Here is a 22,316-nt window from a genome sequence, read left to right as displayed (position 1 = left end):
ATTTTAATTTTAATGATGTATAGCAAACTATAAATACCACATAGGCAGTTACTTTTCAAATCATACTTGGTGTCAAAAGAAGGTAACATCTACAACTGAAAGTTCGCTAAATCAGAGGAGTGTCTTCACTGAGAGAAGACAAATTATCGGGGTAGCGAAGAGTATGACTAAAAAAGCACTGAGTAAAGAGTACAGAATCAAAAATGTTGAAAAACTGAGTTCTTTCTTCCTGAGATCAGGAACAAGGCAGGAATGCCCACTTTCACCATTAACACTACTAAGAGAAATAGATGTGGTTAGGGCATATAAAATGAAGCATGTGATTGCCTTTGCCCATTAATTTATAAATACCCACTTTTTACCATTAAGTGAACTGAGAGAAGTAAATGTGGATAAGGTAAATAAAATGTAGTATCTGACTGGCTTCGTTCATAAGTTTATTATAGAGTGAGCTCTGGATACACAGATAATCTGCTGCCCTATACATAATGCTTAAGTCAGTATTCAGTGCCAAGGCCGGGGGAGGGGGGGTGGAGAGGCAGGGAGATTGGAAGAAAGAAGTAAAACTATCTTTAATTGCATGTTATGTGACTGTTAACACGGAAAATTCCAGAGAAACTACAAAACAACTACTACCGTTAACAAATAAATATAACAAGGTGAGAGAATACAAAATAAATATATAAAATTCAACCATATTCATATAAATATAGGTACATACATATCAAGAACAATCAGAAAATATGGAGAAAAAAATCACTTCGGTGGTGCCAAAAACATAAATTCCTAAAAATAAAGCTAACAGAAGAGATCCAAGAACGTTACATTAAAAACCACTTTGTTGGAAAAAAAAAATAAAGATCTGAAAAAACAGAAAGAAATATCACTTTCAGGGATTAGAAAACTCACTATTTTTAAGACGATGTTCCTCCCCAAATTTATTCATAAATCCAACACACTCCCAATCAGATCACAGGAGGCTATTTTGTAGATATGGAAAGTTAATTCTAAAATTCACACAGAAATGCAGAAGACCTAGAATAACCAAAGCAATTTCATAGCACAACAAAGTAGAAGAAGTACCCTAATTAATTTTAAAAATTACCATAAAGCTATAGTAATCAAAACATTTTTGCATTGATTAAAAAAAAAAAGATATGTACATCAAAGAAACCAAACAGAGAGTCTAAAAATAGACAAATGCATATAAAGTCAGTTGATTTCCAACAAAAGTGTAAGGCTATTCAACAGAAGGAAAGTCTTCAATAAACAATGCTGATTCAATTGAAATCTGTATGGAAAAAGATAAAAACCAACTCTTATTTCACATCACACATAAAGAGTAACTCAAAATAGATCACAGACCTGGATATGATATCTAAAACTATAAAAATTTGGAAGAAAACACAGGAGAAAATATTTGCAACCTTGGAGTAGGCAAAAGTTTCTTAGCTATAACAACAAAAAAACCCCACGAAACATAAAATAAAAAAATTGGTAAGTTGTGTCTCACTAAAATTAAAAAACATTTGCTCTCCGAAAAATAACATTAAGAAATGAAAAAGAAGCCACAAACTAGAAGAAAACATTTGAAAAAGACATGTCAGAAAAAAACACTTGAATCCAAATTATGGAAAGAACTCTTATAAGTGAATAATAATAATAATCCAATTTAAAAGTAGGTAAAACAAACAGAAGTCCAGACCAAGACAACTACATAGGTGAATTCTACCAAACATTTAATACCTCTTTTTCTCAAAATATTCTAAAAAATAAAAGAGGAAGAAAAACTTCCAAATTCATTCTATGGGGGCCAATATTTCCAAGATAGTAAAACCAGATGAAGACACAACAAAACAAAACAAACAAAAAAACTACAGGCCAATATCCCTGATGAATACAGATGCAAAATCCTTAACAAATAAAACACCAGCAAACCAAATCCAACAATTAACATTAAAAAACAGTTCACCACAATCAAGGGGGATTTATTCCCAGAATGCAACGGTGGTTCAAATATCCATTAATAAGTCAACATGATACATCATATAATAAGAGAAAGGATAAAAACCCTATGATCATTTCAACAGATGCATAAAAGCATGTGACAAAGTACAACATCCATTTGTGATTTAAAAAACCTCAATAAAGTAGGTTTAGAGAAAATATACCTCAACACAATAACGGACATATATATGAAAAACCCACTGCGAACATCATACTCAATGGGCAAAAACTAAGAGCATTTCCCTAAGGTCCAGAACAAGATCAGGATGTCCACTCTCACCACTTAATTCAAAATAGTCCTGAAAGTCTAGCCACAGCAATTTGACGACAAAAAGGAATAAAAGGCATCCAAATTGGCAAGGAATAAGTAAAACTTCCACTATTTGCAGATGACATGATACCATATATACAGAAAACCCTAAGGACTTCACCAAAAAACTACTAGAACTGATAAATGAATTCTGTAAAGTCAGAGGATACAAAATCAATGTACAGAAATCCACTACACTTCCATACACTAAAAATGAAGCTGCAGAAAGAGAAATTAAGAAAATCCCATTTACAATTGCATCAAAAAGAATAAAATAACTGGAAATACACTTAACCTAGGAGGTGAAAACCATGTACTCTGAAAACTATACAACACTGACGAAAGTAACTCAAAACAACACAAAGATACAGAAAGACAGTCCATGCTCATGGACTGGAAGAACAAATATTGTTAAAATGTCCATACTATCCAAAGCAATCTATAGATTTAATGCAATCCCTACCAAAATACCAACAGCATTTTTCACAGAACTAGAACAAACAATCCTAAAATTTGTATGAAACCACTAAAAACCCTGAATAGCCAACAGAATCTTGAAAAAGAAAAACAAAGCTGAAGGTAGCACAATTCCATATTTCAAGTTATACTACAAAATTATAGCAATCAAAACAGTATGGTCCTGACACAAAAACAGAGACATAGATCAATGGAAGAGACTAGAAAGCCCAGAAATAAACCCACAATTTAATGGTCAGTTAATTTCCAACAATGGAGGCCAGAAGGAGGAATGGAAAAAAGAGTCTCTTCAACAAAATGGTGTTGGGAAAACTGGACAGCTACATGCAAAAGAATGAAACTGGACCATTTTCTTACACCATACACAAAAATAAACTCAAAATGGATTAAGGACCTAAATGTGAGACCAGAAACCATAAAAATCGTAGAAGAGAGCACAGGCATTAATATATCTGAAACTGGACACAGCAACACCTTTCTAGATAGGTCTCCTGAGGCAAGGGAAACAAAAGCAAAAACAAAATGTCATGAATACATCAAAGTAAAAAGCTTCTGCACAGCAAAGGAAACAATCAGCAAAACTAAAATACAACCTACTGAATGGAAGAAGATACTGCAAATGACATATCCTATAGAGGATTTGTATCCAAAATATATAAAGAATTTGTACAAGTCAACACCCCAAAACAAATAATCCAAAGAAAAAATGGACAGAAGACCTCAACAGACATTTCTCCAAAGAAAACATCCATATGGCCAACAGACACATGAAAAGATGCTCAACATCATTCATCAACAAGGAAATGCAAATCAAAATTATAATGAGATATCATCTCACACCTGTCAGAATGGCTAAAATCAGAAACATAAGAAACAAGTGTTGTCAAGCATTGGAGAGAAAGGAACCCTCATTCAATGTTGGTGGGAACTCAAACTGGTGCAGCAACTGTGGAAAACAGTATGGAGGTTCCCCTCCAAATTAAAAATAGAACAGGGTGCCTGGGTGGCTCAATCAGTTAAACGTCTGACTCTTGGTTTCAGCTCAGGTCATGATCTCAGGGTCATGAGATTGAGCCCCATGTCAGGCTCTGTGCTGGGCATGGATCCTGCTTAAGATTCTCTCCCCTCTCCTTCTGCCCCTCCCCCACCTCTCCCTCTTTAACAGCAACAACAAAAAAATAGAACTACCCTATGATCCAGTAATCACACTATTGGGTATTTACCCAAAAAATACAAAGACAATAATTCGAAAGGATATATGCCCCTTTATTTATGGCAGCATTATTTACAATAGACAAATTATGGAAACAGCCCAAGTGTCCACTGATATATGAATGGATAAAGAAGATTTGTGTGTATATATTTATATATAAGACAGAGACAGACCAAAAAACATACTCTTAACTATAGAGAACAAACAGATGGGTACCAGAGGAGAGGTGGGCAGGGGGGATGGGTGAAATAAGTAAAGGGGATTAAGAGTACACCTATCTTAAGGAGCACTGAGTAATGCACAGAATTGTTGAATCACTATACTGTATACCTGAAACCATATAATACTGTATGTTAACTATAATGAAATTTAAAAATTAATTAATTAAATTTAATAGATTTCAAAAGAAAAGCAGGCAAAAGATTGAAAAGAAATACACAAATGACCATTGAAAAATGACATGAAAAAATATCTGGAGGTGATAGAAAGTCATTATTTTGATTGTGATGACAGTTTCATGGATGTGTCCTAAAACACACCAAATTATAAACTTTAAACATGTAAAATTTATTGTACTTCAGTTGTATCTTAATAAGGTTTTAACAGATAAAGTAAGGAAACTTTTAAATGTTAAAATGGTAATTGGTATGATGTATTCTCTTTTTCTAAAATGTTTGCATGTTATGGTAATACTCATTCTGGAAAATGATGCATCATTTGGGTAGAAAAAATATGAGAAATATATAAACTACTAGAGAAGGGATTATTTTATGACATTATAGTCAAACCTTATTATTTATCCCAAGAGAGATTAGCAAATACACATGAATACAAACATACAAGTATTTAGATTTGAATGTAATTACAACTGCTATTATGGAATTCATAAGACTGTAAACCAAAAAATAGGTCTAAATATTGAAATTTCAAGCAGTCATATACTTTATTAATACATTAGAAATAATTAAGATTTAAATAATTAAGATTTCTAATCTTACTACTCCAGGCAATTGAGTGATATTTACATACATGAAGAAGGCAAAAAGAAATTTAAGCTGATCTTCAGCGAGCATCTAATAACTGTTATAGATTTAGAGGGCTTGGGAGTAGATATACACATGCGGTATTTCACGAAGATTAAAAAAGTTCTAACATCAATGACCTTTATTAAATCAGCAGAACCAGCCTACAGTTTCCTACTATCTTTTCATTCATTCACTTAATGAAAATTTATTAACTGCTCAAACATTACAGATTTTGTGTTTGACAGAAGAGATGCCAAAAGGCATTAGAGTATGTGGTTAAAACAAGTGATACTAGAGCCCGAATGCCTCTGCTTAAATTTTAACTCAGTCATCTATTCTATGTTATTTCCGAGGGCAAGTTACTTAAACTTCAGCTGTCCAGTAAAAGGTTAACAGCAGGCTTGAAGTGTTCAAACCCTGTATCTTCTAAGGAAGGACTGTACCTTGACTGGCTTCTGGGAAATAACCAATAAGGCCTTGGAATATCATGCCTGATAAGAGTGTCTTTGTATACTTGAAACCATGGGCCATGCCATATAGTTTATTCTAACCATGTGATTTACAGTGAGTGCATGCTTTTATCCACCTGACTCCTAAAGCAAGCTTTATCAGTTTGATTTCTGCGGGGGCTGGAAACTGAGTAGTTGTCAATTATGGGGGCACTCCATGCCTCGGTGACTGACAACCCCAACTCCTAAAAGAAAAAAAACAAACAAAACCCTCCAAACAAAGACTCCAAGGCTCAGAGGAGCCTTCCCGGTTGGTTAAGACTTTATTTATTTATTTTTTAATAATAATTTTTTATTGTGTAATGTTAGTCACCACACAGTACATCCTTAGTTTCTGATGTAGTGTTCCATGATTCATTATTTGCGTATTACACCCAGTGCTCCATGCAATATGTGCCCTCCTTAATATCCATCACCGGCCTATCCCAATGCCCCACCCCCCTCCCCTCTGAAGCCCTCAGTTTGTTTCCCAGAGTTCATAGTCTCTTGTGGTTAAGACTTTATACTTGTCACACATTGTCTTTGGGAGATTAAGCACTTTCCATATGACTATACTGAAAGATGACAAGTAGAGAGGGTGCTTTGTGTCTCCTGGATTCCTGCCCTACATGCTTTTTCTCTTTGCTGACTTTAATTTGTATCTTTTCCCTATAATAAACCAAAACCATGAATATAACAGCTTTTCTGAGTTCTGGGAGTTCTTCCAGGAAATCATCAAACCTGAGGGTCCTTAAGGATCCTCAACACAGTAACATTGTTTCCCCATCTAAAAAAATGTATTTAATATTAGTACTTACTTAAAGAATAGATGTGGGGATCAAAAGAATTAATATATGTTAGGTGCTTATAATAATGCACAGCATACAATGTTTGGTATTACGCTGTTACAAAAAAAGGGGTCCTAATAATTGAATAGCTTGGTCTAGTGAGAGAGGACATTAATTAAACTGCAAGTGCTAAAAAAGTATGCATAATATATGAGAGGGGCAGAGAGTATCGGTTCCTACTTTTCTATCCCCAACTCTGTTGTCTTCATTTAGGTCCCCATCATTTCTCATTTCCTAAGTGAACTGCTGGGAGTATCCTCATAATTAGTATAATCCTTACAGGATTCCCTGACATTGTATCATCTACCAGCAGCAGCAGCACCATCACCACCACTACTGCCTGATCCAATATTCCTTTAACCTGATTCCATACTCTGGGAATCCACTCTCATATATGTTCCCCTGATTTCTGTAGAAACAAAATGACCAAAATTATCAAATTATTTTGGTGTGTATTATACTTCTTCCTGGTTTAAATTTTATACCTCACCCCCCCCCGGGGTCTTTGTGGACTCAAGTCTGACTACAGGTCTAAAAGCAATGAAAGGTGACAAGAATAAGACAAGAAGATGGGTGGTCCATTGCAGGCGTCTACTTTAGGGGATATTACAGGGTCTCGAGGCCAGGGGAGACAGACCTCCTAGGAAGCAGTAGAAGGGCTGCTTCTACTGGCAAAGGAAGTTCAACATAATTTAGACATCCAAGGTTCCTAGCTTCATCAGAATCTGCCCAAATGTGCCCATATAAGGACCCAACCCTTTCTTCAAGGTTGCAAATTCAGATTGTGCTGTAATTTAATCACCCACATGATCTGTTTTAAAGAAAGCTTAGAATTATTACTGTACAACATGAGTGTTTCTTTTAGGGTAGCAAAAGATATAGATTTTGGCACCTGGAAGTAGAATACAGGCATACTGAAAACTTAAATATGAGAGGAGCTTTGGAACCATGCAGGGGGCTCTGAGAAGAGTGTTAGAGGAAAAGCCTAAAACACCCTGAAGAATCTGTTTATAAAAGCCCCATGACCTTTGCTAACTCTATGGGCAAGCACTTGCAAAAAAGCAAATGTTACTGGAAATTTGAGGAAGGGGGATACTTGTTAAGTAGTGGCAGAAACTTTAGCAACACTGTCCCATGGAGTTATACAGAAAGAAGAAAATATGACTAACGAAGTGGCTGATCTAGTTAAGGAGATTTCCAACCAGAGTGTTGAATGTGCCACCTGGTTCATTTTACTGCTTAGAGTAAAACTTGAGAAGTGAGAGAGAAAATAATGAAAGGGCTGTTAAACAAAAAGAAGATAAGACTTACTCTACAAAAGATACTATCAAGTAAGTGAAAAGCCAAGCCATAAACTGAGAGAAAATATTTGCAAAAGACATATCTAATGAAGGTATCTTATCCAAAATACACAAAGAACTCTTAAAATGCAACAACAAGAAAACTGGGCCAAAGGCCTGAATAGCTATTTCACCAAAGATATACAGATGGCAAATAAACTTATGAAAAGATCCTAAACATCATATGTCATTACGAATTTTAAATTAAAACAAGGAGATACTGCTACATACCATTAGAAAGAACAAATTCCTAAGTGCCTGACAACAGGAAATGTTGGCAAGGATATAGAGCAACAGGAACTCTCATCCATTGCTGGTGAGAATACAAAATGGTACAGCCATGCTGGAAGCTAATACGGCAATTTGTTACAAAATTAAACATACTCTCACCATACAATACAGGCATCATACTCCTTGGTATTTATCCAAATGAGCCGAAAACTTCTGTCCACACAAACACATGCACACAGATGTTTATAGCAGCCTTATTCATTACTGCCAAATTTAGAAACAACCAAGATGTCCTTCAGTAGCTTAATGAATAAATCAACTGTGGTACATCCATCTAATGGATTATTAAGCACTTAAAAAAAAAAGAATTATCAAACCATGAAAAAATAGGGGAGGAACTTTAAATGCCTATTACTAAGTGAAAAAAGCCAATCTGAAAAGGATACCTACATACTATATGATTCCAACTATAAGACATTTTGGAAAAGGCAAAACTATAGACACAATCAGAAGTTTAGTGGTTGGCAGGGGTTGGGTAAAGGAGGGATAAACAAGGTAGTGAAACAATTTTAGTGCAATGAAATTATTCTTTACAACACTATGATGGTGGATACATGTCATAACACATTTGCCTGAACCCACAGAATGCATAACACCACGACTGAACCCTAATAAACTACGGATTTCAGATGATAATGATATGTCAACATAGGTTAATCAGTTGTAACAAATACACCACTCTGATTTGGAATGCTGACAGGAGAGGCTGTGCAAGTGCAGGGACAGTATATGGGACATCTCTTAACTTTCTCCTCAATTTTGCTGTGAACTTAGAACTGTTCTAAAAAAAAATCTATTAAAAGAAAATTAGGCAAATGATGCTAAAATTAAGAAATGTTTTCTAAGCAAAGAAAAAATCCAGGGCACTATCAGGAAAACATCATTCAAAATTGAGGCTGAGGGTATGACTGAAAACTCTTTCATTAAAATTTCAAAAATATTAAAGGTGGTGCTTTAGCCTATTAGTCAGTCAGCCAAAAGGCCTTCGAAAGACATTAGAATGCACCTATTGATCCTCTCAAACAATAAAGCTTCTACAAAATTAAGGGCATTATCCCTCAGCCTTGTTACTAGGAGCCCAATGTATACAAAGATTTATCTCAAAAAAAGTGTGTGTGACTTTTGCTCAAAGGAATATATCTCAATAGAATTTGCGTAACATCCACAAGATTTATAAAAGATTAATATATCTTTTTACTTAATATATAAAAGATTTAATGTATCTTAAATGAAGAGAGACTTTTGGACCCCAAAATTCTACTGAGAGAAAGCAAGCTGAGAAAACAACTTACCTTAGAAACACCTGCTATCTTCCATGAAAAAAAAAGTACACGGAAAAGCACAGAAGGCAAGGTGAAGAACGATAAGGAATTATTCCCAGGCTTGAGATCTAATCAAGATCTAACCAATATTTGCCCGTCTTGATCTCAGAATTGCTATGCACAGGGACACCTTTGCATCTTCCATTTTTCCCCTTTCAGAACAAAACTACCTATAGCAGTTATCCTAAGCCTGTCCCCCACTGTATGTTCAGTATTGCAGGTGGGGACAGGCAGATGGAGCAGAATGGTACTCAAAGAGCTGTGCTTGAGGAAAAACACCCAAAGAATCACATCCAGGCCCAGACCTGATTTAGATGATGAAATTCTACGCTTTGAGATGATATAGTAACAGAATGAGACATGTTAGGCCTTGGGAAGCAGTGGGTGTGCTCTGCCTGTGGGAAGGACATGAACCCCTAGGGGCTGGAGGGCAGACAGTGGCAGCCAACTTCCCACCTCCTGTTATTCACATCTTCATGTAGTCTCCTACACAGTGCCAGAGTTGACTTGTATGACCAATACTAAACAGGAGAAGTAATAATACCACACCTCAGAAATTATAACATTGTGGCTTCCATCTTGGGTGCTCTCTTACTCTTAACAGATCACTCGCTCTTGGGAAGCCATGTTGTGATCAGTCCTATGGAGAGCCCCAACTGGTACTTAAGGGAAGCCTCCTGCCAACAGCGACATAAGTGAGCTTAGAAGTGGATCTTACAGACCCAGTCAAACTATAGATGACTGCAACCCTAGTTGACACTAACTACAACCTCATGAGAGATGCTAAACCAGAACCACCCCTAAGCTGACCCTAAATTTTTGACTCTAAGAGACTATGTGAAATAATAAATATTTTTCATTTTAAGCTGCTAAATTTTGGGATCATTTGTTACATAGCAACAGACAACATGTAGTTAAATCCCAAGTAAATTAGTGAACACCACTAAAGCTCCCAGATTCATTGATTCTCATCATCATTGAATTGCCTGATTTTCCAATTCAGCAATAATTTATTTCCTTTGTAAGGAAGGAGCTTCCTTTAGACTTACTGAAACAAGAATGCTTTCTTTTAACTGTCTTTGGATTTAAAAAAAATAGTGGGAAATTAGCTTACATAGCTCAATATTTTCAGAATTAACGGTTGGTCTGGCTGAAAGTCTTTCTTCATTGAGAAAGAAAGAGAGAGAGACCTTACATTTTTAATTAGAACGGTTAAAAACACAAACACATATGCTTGTTTGGATAAAACTAATTATGCATGTTTCCTACTGAAGAAAATATTCAGAATAAATAAGCTTGTTTTCAATAGTTTGTTTTCAATGATAAAACTGAAATGACTAGTTTTTTAAAAGTACTCATAGTATTCCTAATGTAGATAAAATTCCCACCATTATAATCACTCACACTGTTTCAAAATAACAAAACACTACCTATCAACAATAATACTCTAATCACAACTACCTGTCAAATACTTTACCACAAATTGATTTATCATATACTAGTAACCTAGAAAAAAGTAGGAAAAGTTCTAAAAGAAGAGTGTACAAATAAAAAATGCTTTCATGCTGGCAAAAAAAAAAAAGGTGAATGGTCTCCAGTAAATCCAGTTTTTGTTGGATACAAACCTAGAGCAATCCAGTTTAAAATTCAAGCCATAATCCAACCTATAGGAAAGACCCTATCACTGCCTTGACAGCAGCTTAAGGCACACTGGAATTTAAAAAAAAAAAAATCTATTTTACAGCATAAGCTGTCATTCTGAGAGGGAGTCTACACTGAATGCCACACCCCAATCACTGGAGGTATCAAAAAAATAAAAGTGAAAGGGTGCAATACAGCCATAGAAAGGCAAAGACAAACAATTACTCATTTAAAGTCTGTATAATACAGGAATCAAAAATTCAAATGTCTATAGGCAACAGAAAGTTAACAGTCAGTCAATACAGGCAGTGAGTCCTGTAAGTCATAAGCTTACACTGTATGAATGTAAAGCCTGCAACAAACTGGAAAACACATAGCTCATTTCAAGGGAGTTGCAATTTGCCCCACTGTTGCTATACAGAATGAAGACCCAGTGTGACTGGAACTTTCTATTTCTCAGGAAAAACAAAAAACCTGGATACTTGCTTAAATTAGCTGAAAACTAATTAAAGATTGTGCTGGTCCATTTAGCTTGGAGATTTCCAATTTGCAAACTCTGTTCAATGCAGTATTATAGAGGGTACAATTATTTGTATTCTCCCATATAGCTCAATAACTTCCAGGGCAAAAACAGATATATCAGTAATAAAAATAAGACTCCAGTGATCCCACAGAATAATAATTTCCAAGAAAGTACAGTCAGGTCAAAAATATTTTCCAAAACCAAGCCGAAGATAAATACTCCAACTACTAGAGGGTGTTAAACCAAAAGGATAAAAATGATTAATTAATTTCCAAACAACATGAGTTAGTACTATCATAATTTCCATAATATACACAAAAATGAAGATACCATGAAGAATGGGTAATTCAAATCAAGAGAGTATATCACTATCTCAATCAATCAAACTTTTAACTTGTTAAAAATGCCTTACTTTGAGTTGTAATGTTGGTTACAATTCTAGCCTGTCCATATTCTAAACAAGGCACACAAAACCAAGCTATGCTTTATACCTGAAAAAGGTATCACTTAACACTCCTTCATTACCTTAGATATTAACTCTGAATTGTTTTTTAAATGGAAGTAGTATGTTTAGCCACATATAGTATCATTCTTGCTGCTCTCTGATGCCAAAACTCGTACGAGGGAAATATGATTAGCAGGAGATAAGACTATTAGCCACATCCTACAACACTTAATAGTTACACTGTTGGGTATTAGTTGTGATTATTTCTGTAATGAGCTCGTAAAGGGCCTTACAAAGGCCCAAATCCAAAATCTTAGTCTTATTAGCATCTCTCCAACCTCCAAACAAATCAACCCTGAGTATATTATCAATCTAGACTATGCTTAAATATCCTATCAGCTATATAAAAATGGAAACATACAATAAATGCTTTGCTTCAATGATGTGTCTTCACAGTGGTATTTTTCTCTACAGCAAAATTACCTACATTATCTATATTGCAAAAATGAACTATTCCCCAAAAAAGGAGACAACAATACAATATCAGGGAAGGCAGCACAGTACTACTGTCTCTGCCTTGTTTTTAACTTAGCTGTGAAACTTTGAGCAAGTCAGTCATCTGCCATCTCATCTGTACCAAATTAATCGATTTTAATTTGCCAAAGAGTGATGAGCAAAATTGTGGTACAATTTTTCATTCATTACTTTAAATTAAATCAGCTTAAATGAGCTTTATAACTGAAATAGTTCGCTAAATGTAGTACCCCAAGAGTATTTTCTAGACAATGATAGTATACAAACATTCGAAAGTTAGAAAAAAGTAAAAAAAAAAAAAAAAGTGTTAGCTTCAATTACCTACTACTAGGTCATTAGCTATTCTGGACAAAAACATTCCTTTCCTTCTCATAAAAATAATACAATCCCCCCACACCTTTTTTAACAATGCTCAACATTATTAAATTACACAATTACTCATTAAATTACTCAATTAAACCTGATTATTCTATGGATAGAAATAATGTGATACATTGTCTGAAAAACTTAGTTTATTCCTGTAGCACTCTATACACTGCACACCTTCCAAACACTGACTACTGTGCCAGATGAACTGACAGACACGTTGTACTGATACACAGTAGGTCTTACTGAACTAATCAAGGCCAAAAGGCTGACTTCAGAACCATAAACTGAGATGTAGCTGGTGACTTGCTCTCTCTCACCCCACCCCCCATCCCATTCCAATCTGTGGTGCTATATTAGTTTCTGTTACCTTGTTGCTGAATCTTATCTCCTCTGCTGCCAGTTCTGCTGCTTATTATCCATCAATGTTACTGATGTCCTTTGCCATTCCCAACCTACCCACATCCCATTGCTATATTGCTTTCCAATACTCCTTTTCTCTGTTTCACCATTTTTTAAGGGGGAGAGGGGAGAACAGAGGGAGAGAGAGAATCTTAAGCAGGCTGCAGGCCCAGCACACAGCCAGATGCAGGGCTCGATTTCACAACCCTGAGATCATGACCTGAGCCAACATCAAGAGTCAGATGCTTGACTGACTGAGCCACCCAGGTGCCCCTATTTCACCATTTTTGTCTCTTCTGGTTGTTTCCAGGCCTCCAGCTCCCAGAAAAAAGAGATCAACTTCACAGGCACGGTCAGGTAATCAATACACTCCCTTCCTTCTAATTAAAAGAAAAAAAAAATCAAAGCAGGTCAGAATGATCTTTGACTTTTCTGAATCGTTTTTATCACAATCTGACACTCAAAGTTTCACTCATTGTTATAAGAGATGCTTTATGATCTTTTTTATTTCTAAGTTTGGAATTACTGCAGGTAGTTGTCTATAGATAATTGAAATTTTTGCAATTATAGTTTTTTAGGTTTAAAAAATCCACAGAAAACATAGTGGCTGCCTTCTTAACCCTTAGAAGATTCACACACACACACTCAAAAAAAAATTCCAAAAATTTCTATTAAATTCAGATCTTAAATGAATAGCACCCCAAAGAAGATACACATATGGCCCCAAAGCATATGAAAAGATGTTTAACACCTCCAATTGTTGGGAAAACGCAAATCAAAACCACAGGAGATACTACTTCACACCCATTAGGATGACTATTATCAAAAAAAAAAAAAAATAGAGAAAATGTGTTTGGCAAAGATGTGAAAAAGTATTGTTGAAGACATAGAGAAATTGCAACCTCTGTTCATTGCTGGTAGGAACGTAAAATAGTACAACCACTGTGCATAATAGTAAGGCAACTCCTAAAAAATTAAACACAGAATTGATACTTGATCCAATTCTGGGTATACAGCCAAAAGACATGAAAGCAGAAACTCAAAACAGATATTTGCACACTCCTGTTCAGAGCAACCCTTATTCACAATAGACAAAAGGTGAAAGCAACACAAGCATTCATGGTCAAATGATAAAAAAAAAAATAAAATAAAAAAATAAAGTGGTATACACATAAAATGGAATATCAGTCAACCTTAAAAAGAAAACAAAACACAACATGGATGAACCTTGAAAATATAATGCTAAGTGAAATAAGCTAGTCACAAAAGGACAAATATTGTACGATTCCATTTATATGAGTTACCTTGAGTAGAGACAGAAAATTCAGAGACAAAGTGAACCGGAGGTTGTGAGAGGCTAAGGGGATGGAAGAACAGAGAGTTAATGCTTAAAGGGTATGGATTTTTAGTTGAGGAAGATGAAAAGTTCTGGAGATGGATGACAGTGATGATTGCATAACAGTGTGAGTGTACTTAGTACCACTGATATATATAGTTAAAAATGTTTAAAATGGTAAATTTTGTTATGGATATTTTACCACAATAAAAAAAGATAAATAAAAAATAAAGTTTATAACAGGGCAGAAAAGTACTTGCTATTTAGTTATCCATGGCTACTGTGCAAATCTTATCTAAAACAGATAGCACAAGTAATGTATCAACTAAGTAAATGGTGCTTAACTTCATTAGTGTCAATGAAGAGCATGGAAACATCTCTAAATATCTAAGGACTTCAGATTCTCCTCATAGAGCTCTGTCTGGGAAAGTTGAAAAAAACAGTCCTTCAGTAAGTAAGATCTCTCACGCACACACCAAACCACTGAATACTCACTTTCAAGATTTTTAACCCTAATGCCTCCATCATTGCTATTCTCAGATATACCAAACATACTCTTGCCTCACCACCTTTTGCTATCCTAAAACACCCATCCCCACACACCTTCAGAGTTCACTCTCTCATTTCATTCAGATGTTTACTCAGATGTTCCCTTATCAGAGAGGTTAAGCTTGACAATCCTGTGTAAAATAGTATCCTCTGTAATTCTCTCTCCCCATAAAGAGCTTTATTTTTCTTCATAGCTTTTATCACTATCTGATATATACATTTATTTGCTAATTTTTTCCTCCAACCACTGCAATGTAAATCCAGGAGCACAAGGACTTTATCTATTTTGTTCACTATTGTACCCCCATCACCTAGAACACCGCCTGGCACATCGAGGGTGGCCAATAAATACTTGTTAAATTAATAAATAGATGGATGTTCACAGTATAACATCATATTTTCCTCTTGGTCTTGGTGCTATTCTACAATCTACCAGCCTTGCAACAGCCACCAGCCACTGCCTCAAAGCCATCCAGAGTGGGAATGATTAAAGTGGGAGGAACATCGAGTTTAAAAAGTCGGATAGAAGCCTGGTACCAGCACTGACAACAATACCTTAATGAGGCACTTCAAACAGTGCTTGCTCTCTCAGTTTCTAAATACCCTAAAAGAAAACAGCATATCCGTCCCTCATGATATGGAATAAAGTATAAGGATAAAGAATTTACCTCTATACTGCTTTAAAACAAAAAGATACCATGTATTGCATAATAAATATCACATTGCATCTATTTTGATAAACATTACAAGGCACTTGCTAGTCTGAAAAACCACAGGATTTTCCCTCTACAAGTTCTCAGGGATGGGGAAATACACCAATGCAAGAACACTAGAGGTTAATAAATACAGGCTAAAAATTAAGTAACCAATTTCTTGGCCTAAAATATACAAACACTTGGAGCATGAGAGGAACATGTTAAATCTCTGGCTGAGGAAGAGAAAAGAGCGCTTCCAATATATACCTAACTTTATTTCAAAGCCAAAAGTTTAAATACCATTCCAGTCAAATGTCCCACCAGCGCCTATACATACATGTTACAAGTTTCAGAGAATTTTACAACTGCACTTTAATTTTATGTCTGCAGTGAATGACATCTGGTAAAGCTTCAGCCGTTGATTATAATTTTTGTAGAAAAAAATGTTTAATCAGACAATAAATACCGTCCCTCCGGAGAAAGCATACCAGGGCCCATTACTCTATGGTCTCTAGGGCTCACCGAACCCCACATGTTCACTTGTAAGGACAGTAAGCCATGGAACGCACGTGTTCTGCCTTGCCTCATAAGTGAAAATGGCAGGTGGAACCTGCCCTTCGGCGGGGTCCCGGAATTGGGGACACCTGTGAGCACGGCACGCAACGTGAGCTGTGGGCTGCTTGCGGCCCGGGGGCCAACAATCCCCGCCCTGAGACCGACCAGGCCAGCCCCTTCCTCTGATTTCCGCCCGGGCCTCCCCCCGGAGCTCATATCCCCGCAAACGCAGGTCCTACCTGAGCTCTGCCCCCAGCTACAGGGCTGCGGGGGGAGGCGGGAGGAGGCGTGGCCTTCCAGCTCGCCAGACGAACTCCCTCGTGCGGTTGTTATGACTTTCCCTCTCGGGATCCGCGCCCCGACCAAGTTCGAGCCGCACTTCCGGGGTCCGCAGGAGACTGAAACGTCATTGCGCATGAGACGGCGGCAGCGACAATCCGGAAATGGGCGGAGCGTGGTCGCTAGGTTGGTTCCTGTGGAGCTAGGTGGGCTGGGACTGAGAGAGGCTTGTGGGAGGTAAGAGTTGTCGTGTTCTTTTCCTGTGAGCTTTGCTCGGCTTTTCCTTCAACCTTTTTTCTAAAGCGGGAGACGCCGCTTCTTGAGTAGCCTTAGAGGACGAGGCCACTTTGAAGCCTCGTTCTCCAAGAGAAAATTTAAAAGCAGTTGCGAGACTGTCCATGCAGCCAGTTGCCCACTCTCCCACTCATGTTTTATTTAGCTTTACCCACTCCATTCAGCTCCAGAGAAGACAAGAGGTCGAAACTTCTAGATTTGGAAGATTAAATTTACTTTAAAATTATGACTTATAAAGTAGGAAAGTAAGGTTAGGCTCCCTGACCCTGCTCTTTTCCTATTTCCTGAGTACTAGTGGGATGAATGGGAAACAGTTGTGAAAAACTGGAGTCACCTGGCTGGGGAGGACTTTGGTTCTAAACGCAGACTTTATGGGAAAATTCCTGGTAGTAAAATTTGCTCACGAAAATCCTTTAAATGTCCCACAAGGTACAGAATACATAATGTTAAAAATAAAGTTTAGATTTTTTAATTCTTATACACACTTGAATGTGAGATCTCTTAGGTAGTTGAAATGTTAGAATGAAAGGAGAGTTTGTGTGTCGATATCCGGGCATTTAAACAGTCAAAAATCCAAGGGGCATTTAAACAGTCAAAAATCCAAGGGTCAACTCTTAATCTTCATCTTAACCATTCAGCAGCATTTGACACAGTTAATTACATCTTTTTACTTGAAAGTTGATACACATTTTTCATTTGACTTTTGTGAAATCACGGTGCTCTTTTGACTCTTTTGCTTGACTGCTTCTGATTTTTTTTTAAAGATTTTATTTATTTATATGACAGAGAGAGAGAGAGAGACCAAGCAGGGGCAACAGCAGGCAGAAGGAGAGGGAGAAACAGGCTCTCTGCGGACCAGGGAGTTGGATGCTGTTCTCCATCCCAGGACCCAGGGATCACCACTGGAGTGGAAGGCAGCTAACTGAGCCACCCAGGCGCCCCTCTTCCCGATTTCTAAATGTTGTTATGCTCCAGACCTATTCCCTTCTTTATCTGGTGATCTCATCCATTTCCTTCATCGTCTTTTACATAACTTCACTATGCTGATGGCTTCCAAATATCCATATCTAGTCCTGAGTTCTATACTCACTTCTTGCTATACTCACATATCCAACTTCTTATTCAAGATATTACTAGGATATTTAATATGCATGTCAAACTCTATATATTTTCTACCTCCACAACCTGTTTCGTATTACGTATCTCTCCATCTGAGTAAATGGTGCTGGATTCTTATAATTGTTCAGATTATCCTGTGATTCCTCTTTCTCTAACATTCCATGTCCAATCCCTCAGCAAAATCTGTTGGCTCTTTTTTCAAAGGGTATCCTAAACCTAGTTAGTTCTCAACACCTGTAGAGCATTATTCTACTTCTCAGTGGATGCTGTAATTGCCTCTTAATTGTTCTACATGCTTCTATTTTTGCCTTCCTACAGTCTAGCCTTCATTTGGCAGCTGTAGAAATGCTTCTAAAATGCATGTCAGAATTTTGTTACTTTCCTGGTCAAAACTTTTAAGAGCTTCTTTATTCAAGTAGAATAAAATCCGAAATTGTTTTCATAAAACTCTAAGACCCTACATGATCGGGCCCCTGGTCACTCCTTGCTGCCACTGAGGAAGAGGGTTGTAAGAGATTTGGAGATGTGGTGGGGAGAGGCTTGACCAGGAACCTTGGAGTTTGGGAAATGGCATTCCCAAAGATGATTACCCAGCTCTCTTGCCTGGAAATATTTAAAGGAAACAGACCAACTGAGGGTGCCTGTGATGACAAAGAGATAAAAACTTGAATTTTCCCAGCAGCTAGTAGACTTGTTGGTACATGGCTGTTTTATTCATTTTCAAGGGCTACCGATAACAAAGTACCTTAAACTAGGTAGCTTCACAACAAAAAAAATACTGCCTCACATTTCTGGATTTAGAAGTTCAAGATGAAAGTAGGCAATGTTGGTGCTTTGAGCACTGGAGAGAAATTTTCTTCCATGCTCCTAGGATCTGGTGGTTTGCCAGAATCTTTGATGTCCCTTGGCTTGTAGATGCATTATCCCAATCTCTACCTGTATCTTCTCATGGCATTCTCCCTGTGTATTGTCTCTGCATCCAAATGTTTGCCATTGTATAGGGATGCTAGTCATATTGCATTAGGGTACACCCCATTGACCTTGTTTTAACTTGATTATCCAATGGCCTTATTTCCAAATAATGTCATTTGTGAGGTACTGGGCTTCTGACTTTATTGTATCTTTTCAAGGGGACACATTTCAGCTTGTAGCACTACTAGAATTGTTTTGAAAAAAGATGTGAAGTGTTTCCAGTAGAATGAAAGAAAGGAAAAGCAACCAGGGAGCAGAATGAAGTTGTGTGAAGTAAGCCACCAGGAGAGGATCTGCATGGAAAATTTGACATGCTGTCTGGGGCATTCATTCTGTGTATCTGGCAATGGCAGTGTTGGAGTTCCAGGATTTGGGTCACTCTCCAAAATGTACAAAAGCATCAGCTCTTAGGCAGTTGTTACAGAGGGCACCATGGTTTTCCTTTACAGTAGGCTTTTCTGATTGTAAAAGAATTGCTATGACACCTCTAAGAATTGACTGAAACGGGGGTCAGTGTAGAAGTATGTAGAGAATTTAGGAGGCTGTTGGGTTCATCCAAATGAATGATGATGGTGGCACCGATGTGTGAGGCGCTTAGACTGATGCCTTCTACTCAGTAAGTTTTAACTCAGTGTTATTCAAATTCCACATGACTAAGTTCATTTTTAGTCTGTGAATTGTTTTGAAGGTCTGATACTTTATTTTTAATTTTCAAGAAATATTTATTTTCTGATTGCTTATTCTTCATAGAAGAGTGCTATTTTATGTTCTTCAATATCATCAGAAAGTTCTTTTCTGTTTCCTGAAACATCTCTTTTTTTCTCTAAGGTTGGGTATTCTGTTTATCATGATCCTTTAATATTATTGGTTTGTTGATTCCTGGCTTTCTGTTTACGTCTTTGTAAAATGGGTTATGTTGACTGGTTTAGCAGTAACTAGAATGTTTTTCTTTCCAATATTTTATGAAAATTTACAAGCATACAGAAGGTTAAAAGAATAGTACAGTAGACACATGTATCTCCACCTCCTAGATTATACTGTTAACTTGTTCCTATATTTTATCACATAACTGGCCATCTTTTTCAAGCTCTTGATTTGTCTTTTTTTAAAAGTTCATCTCAGAGTGTATCATAGCATTGTTTTTTTCCCTGTAGTTATGTAGGTAGAGGTATATTTTCTAAACAAGAGGGGGAAAATGTAACTCTGAGTCAATAGATGGGGCTTTTTAGTGGTCATGGTGCCCTTAAGGCTATAAGGGTTGAAAAACAGAGGTCAGCTGAAGTCTTCCCCAGTTATCTAACTAAGAAGGGTTTTGTTATGTAGGAGGATTTCCCTCCTGGTCTGTTTTTCTGTGCACGTGCACACACACACACCTCACTCCTAGCCTATTTTAATCTTTCTCAGAGGCACAGTGTAACCTTAGGCTTCTTTATGTGATATTTTTCTCCCATATCATGTATTTGTTAAGATATTAAAAATTCGGCATCGGGCTCCCTGCACTGCTGGTGTCTGCTTCTCCTTCTGACCCTCCCCCACTCCTGCTCTCTCTCTCTCATTCTCTATCAAAGAAATAAATAAAATCTTTTTTAAAAAGTGCTGTTTGTGATTTAAAAAACCCAAATATTCAGTTTAAACAAGATGGAAGTTCATTTCTCATCCACGTAAGTGTAGGCACCCTAGGACTTTTATGGCTTTATAGTCAGTGACCCAGGTTTCTATATTTTTGTGGTTCTGTCAAGCTTATCATGTGCCATCTTCATCTGGCCATAATGGCTACTTCAGTTTCTGTTATGCTCACATACCAGCTAGAAGGAAGAGAAAAAATACCCCTTGAGAATTTGTGAGAAGTTGCTTGCACCATTTTTGTTTACATCTTATTGATCAGTACTTAGACATGCAGTCACACATAACTACTCTGCTACTAAGTACTTGGAAATGTGATCCTTTTTTTAGAGTTTTTGATAAAGATCTTATTTTTTCCTCCAGGATTGTATTTAAATTCAAATTAGTTAACATAAAGTGTAGTATTAGTTTCAAGAGTAGAATCTAGTGATCATCACTTATATATAACACCCAGTGCTCATCACAAGTGCCCTCCTTAAGCCCATCACTCTTTTAGCCCATCCTGCCACCCACCTCCCCTGCAGCAACCTTCAGTTTGTCTATAGTGAAGAGTCTCTTATGGTTTGCCTCCCTCTCTATTTTTATCTTATTTTATTTTTCCTTCTCTTCCCCTATGTTCATCTGTTTTGTTTCTTAAATTCTACGTATGAGTGAAATCATGTTATTTATCTTTCTCTGACTTATTTTGCTTAGCATAATACACTCTAGTTCCTTCCATGTTGTTGCAAATGGCAAGATTTCATTCTTTTTGATGGCTAAGTGTTACTCAACTATATATATATTAACCATTCATCAGCCAATTGGACTTTCCATACTTCAGCTATTGTTGATAGTGCTGCTATAAACATTGGAGTGCATGTGCCCCTTTGAATCAGTATTTTTGTATCCTTAGGATAAATAACTTGTAGTGTAATTGCTGGGTCATAGGGTGGTTCTATTTTTAACTTTTTGAGGAACATCCAATACCGTTTTCCAGAGTGGCTGCACCAGTTTGCATTCCCACCAACATTGTAAGAGGTTTCTCCTTTCTCGCATCCTCACCAACATCTGTTGTTTCCATAGCTGTTAATTTTAGCCATTTTGACTGGTGTGAGATGGTATCTCATTGTGGTTTTAATTTGTATTTCACTAATGATGAGTGATATTGAGCATTTTTTCATGTGTCTGTTAACCATTTGTATTGTCTTCTTTGGAGAAATGTCTGTTCATGTTTTCTGCCCATTTCTTAACTGAGTTATTTTTTGAGTGTTGAGATTGAAAAGTTCTTTATAGACTTCAGGCTCTAGCCCTTTATCTGATATGTCATTTGCAAATATCTTCTATTCTTTGGGTTACCTTTTAGTTTTGTTGATTGTTTACTGTGCTGTGTAGAAGCTTTTTATCTTGATGAAGTCCCAATAGTTAATTTTTGCTTTTGCTTCCCTTGCCTCAGGAGACATACCTAGAAAGAACAGTCTTGTTTTTGGCTGATGTCAAAGGCATTAGTTACTACCTGGGTTTTCCTCTAGGATTTTGATGGATTCCTGTCTCACATTTAGGTCTTTCATCTATTTTGAGTTCATTTTTGTGTATGGTGTAAGAGAATGGTCCAGTTTCATTCTTCTAAATGTGGCTGTCCAATTTTCCCAACACCAATTGTAAAAGAGACTTTTTTCCATTGGA

General features: G+C 36.8%; 1 protein-coding gene and 1 long non-coding RNA gene across 7 annotated transcripts in view; one reads left to right on the top strand and one right to left on the bottom strand.

The window, feature by feature from the left end:
• Positions 1-16,787, bottom strand: part of FAM172A (family with sequence similarity 172 member A) — a 419,583-nt gene extending 402,796 nt beyond the window's left edge. For 3 of the 4 annotated variants that reach the window (XM_040622090.1, XM_040622091.1, XM_040622092.1), the window contains exon 1: positions 16,607-16,787. In XM_040622090.1, the coding sequence (XP_040478024.1) occupies positions 16,607-16,784 (178 nt within the window). In that variant the 5' untranslated portion in view covers positions 16,785-16,787. The remainder of the gene's footprint in view (positions 1-16,606) is intronic. The other variant, XM_008700844.2, reaches the window with a different exon arrangement.
• Positions 16,788-16,807: 20 nt separating this feature from the next.
• The window catches only part of LOC103672174, a 108,032-nt gene continuing 102,523 nt past the window's right edge, over positions 16,808-22,316 (top strand). For all 3 annotated transcript variants that reach the window (XR_005832401.1, XR_005832399.1, XR_005832400.1), the window contains exon 1: positions 16,808-16,883. This is a non-coding gene — a long non-coding RNA (uncharacterized LOC103672174). The remainder of the gene's footprint in view (positions 16,884-22,316) is intronic.

The sequence above is a fragment of the Ursus maritimus genome, unplaced genomic scaffold, assembly GCF_017311325.1.
Source record: "Ursus maritimus isolate PB19 unplaced genomic scaffold, ASM1731132v1 scaffold_5, whole genome shotgun sequence".
Taxonomy (NCBI): Eukaryota; Metazoa; Chordata; class Mammalia; order Carnivora; family Ursidae; genus Ursus; species Ursus maritimus.
The sequence above is the reverse complement of the archived record's forward strand: the minus strand, read 5'-3'. Positions and strand labels throughout refer to the sequence as shown.